The sequence below is a fragment of the Agelaius tricolor genome, unplaced genomic scaffold (assembly GCF_023055355.1).
Source record: "Agelaius tricolor isolate 1412-34295 unplaced genomic scaffold, bAgeTri1.0.p SCAF_3, whole genome shotgun sequence".
Classification (NCBI taxonomy): domain Eukaryota; kingdom Metazoa; phylum Chordata; class Aves; order Passeriformes; family Icteridae; genus Agelaius; species Agelaius tricolor.
This window is the reverse complement of record NW_027269263.1, coordinates 35679065-35687147: the sequence shown is the minus strand read 5'-3', so window position 1 is coordinate 35687147 and position 8083 is coordinate 35679065. Positions and strand designations below refer to the sequence as shown.

Here is an 8083-nt window from a genome sequence, read left to right as displayed (position 1 = left end):
ATAAGAAAAAAGGAGCAGGAATCCGTGAATGGTTTTTGCAGTTAAGTGGGTTCAGTCATGAGAGGGCTTGCTTGGGGCCTGTGCTGTTGGTCATGCATTGGAATAGGCTGCACAAGGAAGTGTTGGGATCACCACCTCTCTAAGTGTTCCAAAGGCATGTGGATGTGACACTTGGGGACACGGTTTAGGGGTGAAAACAGCGGTGTGGCATTAACAGTTGGACTCTATGGTCCTAGAGGTCTTTTCCAACCTTAATAATACCATGATTTAAAATGTAGCCGTCAGCAGTTTGAGAAAGGGGGTTGAGAATTAAGCTTGCTGATGTACTGGGTTACTCATGTTAACTTTGTCATTCATATTCACAATTAAGTTTGGTGACATAGTAAGCTAGCAATATTCATAACTGAGTTTGCTGATGTACTAACTTATGCAGAACACAGTGTGGAGGTCCAGCTCCAGAAAACTATTGAAGGACTACAAAATACAGAGTGACAAGGTGATAAAATGGCAGATAAAAATCAGGGCTAGTAGTACGCAGGAATAGAGAGCAAGGACAGAATTAATGTGCTACGGAAGTGATGCATAAAACAAAGTGAGATTCTTCAGACAATTGTCTTTCCTTTTGACTTTGACTTTTTCTAATTTTAACTGCTAAGTAGTAGATTATATCTTTTCACACCCAAGCATGCACATTTATTAGCACTCTCAGATCCTGTAGGTGGAAGAAATTGCAGTGACCTTCAGTTTAAAATGTTCAAAGCTTCTGCCATGTATTTCTATAGAAATATCTGTGGTAGCCATTAAAATTCACTTCACCCTTACATTTAGCTTAGCTGGAAATGCCCTCTTCACTTGGATATTGTGAGGAATGACATAGAAAAGGAGATCCAGGACTCCTGTGAACGTCAGAGAAGAGATGACAGGTTTTCATGTTAAAAGTGATTCACCTAATTTGTATAGTGTACAATTATACACCACACAAAACAGGCATGGGATGGGATGGGATGGGATGGGATGGGATGGGATGGGATGGGATGGGATGGGATGGGATGGGATGGGATGGAAAAAATGGCTTTGTAGAGGCTGATTTTTATTATATTCTTCGCTAACACTATTATCACAGTAACAGAACAAAGTGAGGAATGTTCAGCAGTTTATCTTAAGCACCCTGTAGAAGTTGCACAGACTTAAACTGGACAGGGAAAAGCAAGATCAATATGAGAAACTTTGTTTAGATTTCTTTAAATGGTTAGATAGCTGTGGTAACTCTTCTGAATCTCTACAATGTCTCATGTCAGGTTTAACATGAGAGGTTTCAAGATGCTTAAAAAAATTCCAGTTTCCTGGAATATTCCAGAAAATAAGGATAGTTTAGAGGGAAAAAAAAAAAGAAGAAGAAATGCAACTAATCAATTAAACAAACAAACAAAAAACCAAATCCTCAAACGACTGAAATGAGAACATGCAAACACATTTGGTCAGCAGTGACAGCTGCTACTCCATCTCTGCACTGCTCATTCCTTCACTACTTCTCTGCTACCCCACACTAGGATGAGAAGAACACAGAAAATTGTGTGACTGAGCAAAACCTCCCCACAAAACTCTTGCTTTTGCTCAACTCTTTTGAGCAAAATTTAATGTGATAACTTCAGGAATGCAGGGGACAGCAGAACACAGCAGGGTGTAGAAGGACTGTAGATTTTTTACTTTATAGTCTAATAAAGTAGTTTCTAACCAGTCTTGGCTTAAAATTCAAGAAATAGGATATTAATTTGCTCAGGAGTAGTGGGGAAGCACACTTTATCCCTACCAATGACTAATGAAACTTTAACCCTTCTGTTAGGTTTTTCATTTTTCCTTCTCTTCTCTTCTCTTCTCTTCTCTTCTCTTCTCTTCTCTTCTCTTCTCTTCTCTTCTCTTCTCTTCTCTTCTCCTCTTCTCTTCTCTCTTCTCTTTCTTCCTTTTCTTTAGTTTCTTTTTCATTTTCCTTCTTCTTTGGTTTTGGATTTTTTTTTTTTTTTGTTTTTGTCATTTTGGTTTTTTTTTTCAGTAGAACTTGCTGTACCTGGCTGTGTATCCCCAAAGGAGAGTTAGTCTCCTTTAATACCTCATGAAAGAGCATGAGCACAGAAGGACACATTGTCTATGTTGAATGCTTTCTGAGTACTCTCATGCTTACTCCTGGAACTGGAGAAATCCTACAGGAGAAATTTCTCTTGCATCTCCCGTGCATATGCCTGTCTGTGATGAATAGAAACAAGAACAGCTGTTTCCTTCAAAGTCAGTTGGAGTCTCCAGGACCACAGTCACTTGTTATGGCTGTCAAATGTGGATATGAATGAAGATATCTTGAACAGTGGGAGACAGCTGAGCCCACGGGAGTAGGAATGGCTGCAGCAATTACAGCTGAATTCGTAGGACTTACTGCAACTAAACTTTGGGCATGATGTGGTGCTACTTCTGCATTTTATGGATTCAATCAGTGCTCAGGCAGTAGTCAGAAGTCTTATGCTGGCAGGAATGCGAAGAAAAATCTGCCCCATTCCCATTCCCAGTCAGTTCAGCCAGTCTATCCCCAGAAAATTTGCATGGTGGAGCCCTGAGGACCTGAGAATTCAGAGCCCTGTGAGACCTGCCCAAGCTGCCCCAGGCCTCCAGCTTGCAGCACCTGCAGAGAGCCCAGCAGACAGCCTGAGCTCACTCTGGGCTCCCCACCTTCCACATGCAGAGAAATTTGAGCGTTTTTTATCTTACATCAGAGTAACAACAAATTTCAAATGATCAGTGGCTTCCCACAAGCAAAATTATGTTTTCTCAAACAGATAAAAGAAAAACTTGAGAATTTTAGACTCTTCTATCATATTTCTTAAAAAATATGAAGGAAACAAAATATATTTTATATGTCTGGGCAGGGCTGATCTTTGTGAAAATGTAAAATAAAATTAGAGTTTTATTTTTCATATAGATGATGGTGAATAAACATGAAAACACACTTTTAAAATTTATCTATTTATTTATTTATTTAAAATTCAAATTTCAAAAATCTCAGTTGAAAAACCCGAAGTTTTTAATAATATTCCAGTGCAAAAATATAGTCCTTGAGATAAAAGCTTCCATACTATTACCTCCAAATAAATTAAATTACAACAGACATATTTCACTGGTTCAATACAAAAAAATAAAACCAGAAATTTTTAAAATCTGAGAGTTTAAGTTAAGTCAGTGCAATACAGTTAGTCACATTCTCCTGAGATATTAAGTAGACTGTTCTCCTGGTAACTTCAGTGCATAATAACAATAATAATAGTAATAATAATAATAATAGTAACCAGCAATTAACCATTAGTCCTCTATTTCAGAAATTTTCTTCAACATTTGTTTATCTTTAGGCATGTCTACTCGCTTGATTTGGATTTAGACATGTTTAGTAGTAAGCAGACATAAATATGTTTTTCCTGAATATAGTAACTCCCCTATACTGGTGCTTGTATCTCCATGCCAAATAGATGAAACTAATCTCATAACATCCCTCTCTCAAGACAGCACCAGATGGAAAGCTGGTACCATTATAATGTAATTTCAAGGTTTCCATATGGAAACTGGGTAAACACTGCCTCACTCTCTGTTTTCAGATCAACAACATATAACAAATAGACAGGATTTTAAGACAAAGTCAGTTCTTATATAATATTAGGGAGTATAAATACTTTGATTAGTATTTCTTTATAAATAATTACTTAAGACACTTAAATATTAATAAATAAATGTATAAAAAAAATCAATAAAAAGATTGAAATAAAAAAATCTTGTCCCAACAAGATTTGCACAGTAGCTCAGTACAGAAGATCCTGAGATGGCATTAGCATTTGCACAGCCTCTGAAACTGGCTTCTTTTTCTTTTGTGAGAACTTGAGGTATCCCCCAGTTTCTGTAAGACGCTGAACAGCTCATTTACAGCCTTGCGCTGAACTTTCAAGTCACTCATCTGTAATAAGCAAGAAACAAATGGAGCAAAAGTCATGCCAAGAGCCAAGAGCTGTAATTGTTTACTGTCCACAACACATGGGCTACACTGCTACCAGTGTAAAACAGAAGCACATCTGCAATTTTCAATTCCCTGCTACCTAATTCCCATAGCAAAGAGCAACTGTGTCCCATATTTTTGTTTCCCACTTTCTGTTCTTCCTTGCAGCCTGCCCCAGACCAGCCACCCTCTGTGGAACGGAGCCATCCTGCAGTGAAAGGCAGCTGACTGCACGGGGGCATTGTCTGCAAACCAGGTCGGTGGCTGGTACCACTGGCACGAGCACCGTGAGCCGAGTGCTCCCAGAGCCACAGAGCATTCCACAGCCAGGCACAACTTTCCCACCCAATTTCTGTGCCACCAAGGGCTGTGTCAGTGGCACCTCTGGTGTACAGACCGTGTGACAGCGCTACCAGCAGCTCTGTGCCAGATCACGGCAAGACTCAGCACTACCCCACACTGTAGACATGCAGCAGCCCCTGCAGCTGGAAATATTTGGTTTTTCAGCATGAACTGAGCTACACATGGATTACCATATAGGTTACTGAAGCGTTATTAGCTTAAATCACACTCGAATCACAACTATAATGCCACAAGCTTTGGAGACAAGGGAAGAGCCTTACCTGAAGTTTTGTCAGGTCCTTGAGATCTTCCATCTTCTTTGAGCCATCAGAAAGGCTTTTTTTCAGAGTATAGAGCTCCTCAGTTATGTTCCTGACATGATCCTTTGACCTGTCAGTGCTTTCAAGCATTTCCAAGTACATGGAAATAATCTGACTCAGGATGATCTCCTTTTCATTTCTCTGTTGAAAAATATGATGAAAAAGAAAGGTCTGTGAGTGCCCATCAGCAGGGAAAGGAAGGAAGGAAGACAAAACACAGTATACAGGGCTTCTCTGCTGCTTGAAACAAGATGATAAAGAAGATGTTGCAAGTCAGCTCCTGGGCTTGACTGTACCTCTGAGTCAGTTCACAGTGCAGTATAAAGCTTTCTATTTTTGTCTCATTTCCAAGCTACCAAAGAGAACTCTGCTCGTGTTCATTCTACTGCAGCTAATTACGCTGGTTCTGGGAGCTGCTTTGTGCCAAAAAAGTGCCTGAGATGCTTCATCATTTCTGGCTTTGACTCACCTCTGTCCAGCTTTTCAGCCTCTCCGTAAAAATAGGTCCGCCATCAGCTACATCAGAATGACTTGAGTTCTGAAACAAAGAACAAACATACCTACTACATAAACAATATTTATCACAAGGCAAATTTGTTTTGTTTATTCAAATGAGCATCAAAATTCAGATTTTTGCACATCTGGCAATCCCAATGCTTTCCCAATGCTTTCACTTCTCTAACCACCAAGTCCCATCACTTGGCTGCCTGGTATCAGAAGTGGAATTAGTCCTCTTTTCAATGTCTTCTCCTGCTACAACTCATCTGAATAGAGATGTTTAGCACATCTATTTTCCCAAATGCTCCCTGTAAGTTTTGCTACTGACAGATGAAAATAAAAGCTCATAAGCACAGCAAGAGTCTAGAAAATCATTAGATCTGATCTTGGTATGTTTTCTGGTAAGCCAAAGTCCAGCAGTTTGTAATCTGTGACCCTAAATTCATACAGTCTCAGTAAAATCTCATATGGAGCAAGAATGAGCTGGTTTTAGTATGAAATGACTGCAAAACTGGAGAATATCCCAGTAGCCCACAGCCAGGTATGGGGATATGCAAGACTAGTGGGCTACTGAGAGGCTCCCAGGGATGGAGTTTAACCATCAGATGTTGGCAACAGGCTCTAGGAAAAAAAGAGCAATACAACTCTCCTACCAAGGAAAGACAAACTGCATCATTTCCTCCTCTGTGTGGCTTTTTTTTTTCCTTTTTGTATACAACACGGACTATTTCCTTCTTCTGTCTGCTCAGTAATTTAAACACAGTGAGTGCAAAGAGAAAACTTGCAGTCTGACAGGAGCTTCCTAGGCTGATTGGCTCCCCATGCTGAGCACACTACCAAACAGATTTTTGCTACTTCTGAAAGGTGGGGAGCACCTGCTATGGAGCAAAGTTTTAATGTCAGTACAAAAAGCTCATCATGGTTCAGGATCTCTCCCACAGAGCTATATATATTCGAGTAACACTCTCCCTGGTCTATGCTAATCACAAATTCAAGACATAATGCCACTTTTACAGCCAGTTTCCTGCAAACACTGAAGTATCACACTAGTCTTTACCACTTCAGGGTGGTTCTCTGACTACTGAATGTCAACTGTCATTTGCACAAAATTATGACAAAATCACAGAAAAGTCAGAGCTGAAAATAGGAGCAGACTGTTGCAGTTGTTTCTTTGCATTTAGAGGAGAAAAAACACAACAAAAATATATTGAAAATAAAAGCTATTAATTGAAAGTGACTATTGTAGATCTGCTGTCTCTGTGACTAATGACTGCTGAATTCAGATGTGTACTGCTTTTATGCCTCCTAGATGAAGATTGGTAAATTAACATTACAGTTATCAAGTTACCAAAATTCTATTTGACAAGAAAGAATATTTTGCCAGATTACATTCCCATGCCAGGTCATAGTCACCCATGTGCAAGTTAAATGACTGGAGGATGCAAAAAAATAAGAAACAGAAATCACCTTTGAGTAACACACTACTACAACTTAAAATAAGTAGCGAATGCATTTGTTAAAGCAAAAGTTTGTCTCCAATTTTTTTATATTCCTATGTAGTACTAAATCTGGCATTGACATTGGTAACATAAAATTTAAAGTCAGTAAATTGCATGTAGTCAGAACTGAATAGAGATTAACATATTCACCATAAATTGCATTAAGATTTCTTGTTAAAAGATGTTCCATGTAATCAAAGCTGAATTGAGCTAGAAGAAGCTATTGTGAAAGAAAGAACACCCCTAAAATAAATGCAAATTCCTACAATAACTATGACTATTGAAAAAACTGAACCAGGTAAATGAAAGAACTTAGTAAAACAAAAAAAAAATCCATATTCTTGTTAAAAAAGGTATGATCAAAAATTATTTCCAGGATTACCTTCTCTTGGTACATATTGAGTATGTCAAGCAGTGCTCAAGTTTGGACTACATGTAAAGCAAAGCAGCAGGAGAAGAGAAATGCAGTAGAAGACTATACTTACAAAATCAGCTTTCAGTTTGTCTATATCATTTTGAAGTTGAAGAAGATTCAATCTATTTTCAACATGTCCAAAAGAAATCATGATGACAGACAGAACAAACAAGCTGTAGTTTTGGAAAGCCATTTTCTTTATGATGGTTCAGTTAAACTGCTCAGATCTGTTCTGGGGGACCAGGTCTAAGAGCAGAGAGCTTCAACTTCTAATAGTTAAATCTTCTATTAGAAGCAAGTAGACGACTGAACTTCATCATCCTGTCAGTGGTATTTATACATGGTCTTGAATTTTTTTTTTTTTATTTCATCATCACAGGCTGTGTATATTTAGACAAGATAGTGTTAGATAAGAACCCTTCATTTTTTGGCTAATCAAGGGAATCCCTCGAAAGCGTCTTTGTCAAAGCATGGTCCTGGAAAAATTTTCAGTGGTTCATCAATGGGTAACGTTTACGTGGCAGACTATGAAGTTTCATTTACACGTGGTTGGGGAAAAGGGGGAAATTACAGTATTGGTTGAGGAATATGCATTGTGGCTCAAACCTATTCTTACACACCATCTGAAAAAAAATCTTATCTTGTGGTTAAAGGGTCAGTGCAGCAGTCAACTCATTTCTGGTATTCTTTTAAAGTAACCACTGAGTTTGCCATGGCGTTCTATACTAACACTTAGAGATTTGCACATTCCTTCTGCTGCTGTCCTTTGTGAAACACACTCCTTTCCATGGTCTAAAGTGCACTTCTGCTGCTTTTGCATTCTTCACCTCCAGATTCAGAATAGGACAAACAAGGTTCCATCGTGGATGCAGCAATGTATCATATTATCCTCTATGGTTATCTACTGTCCGTGGGAGCAGAATGTTGAGTACTTAAGTCACTCACTTCTGCTCAGCAATGATTAAAATTCCCCACTTGCCATTTC

At 38.7% G+C, this 8083-nt stretch overlaps 1 protein-coding gene across 1 annotated transcript; it reads right to left on the bottom strand.

Annotated features, from left to right (window-relative positions):
* Positions 1-3055: 3055 nt before the first annotated feature.
* On the bottom strand, positions 3056-7302 carry IFNG (interferon gamma). The gene is made up of 4 exons (XM_071424318.1): positions 7169-7302; positions 5156-5224; positions 4648-4827; positions 3056-3985 (listed from the first exon to the last, which is right to left on the bottom strand). Exons 1-4 carry the CDS (start codon positions 7289-7291, stop codon positions 3860-3862), a joined length of 498 nt encoding a protein of 165 aa, XP_071280419.1. The 5' UTR covers positions 7292-7302; the 3' UTR covers positions 3056-3859.
* Between the last annotated feature and the right edge of the window lie 781 nt (positions 7303-8083).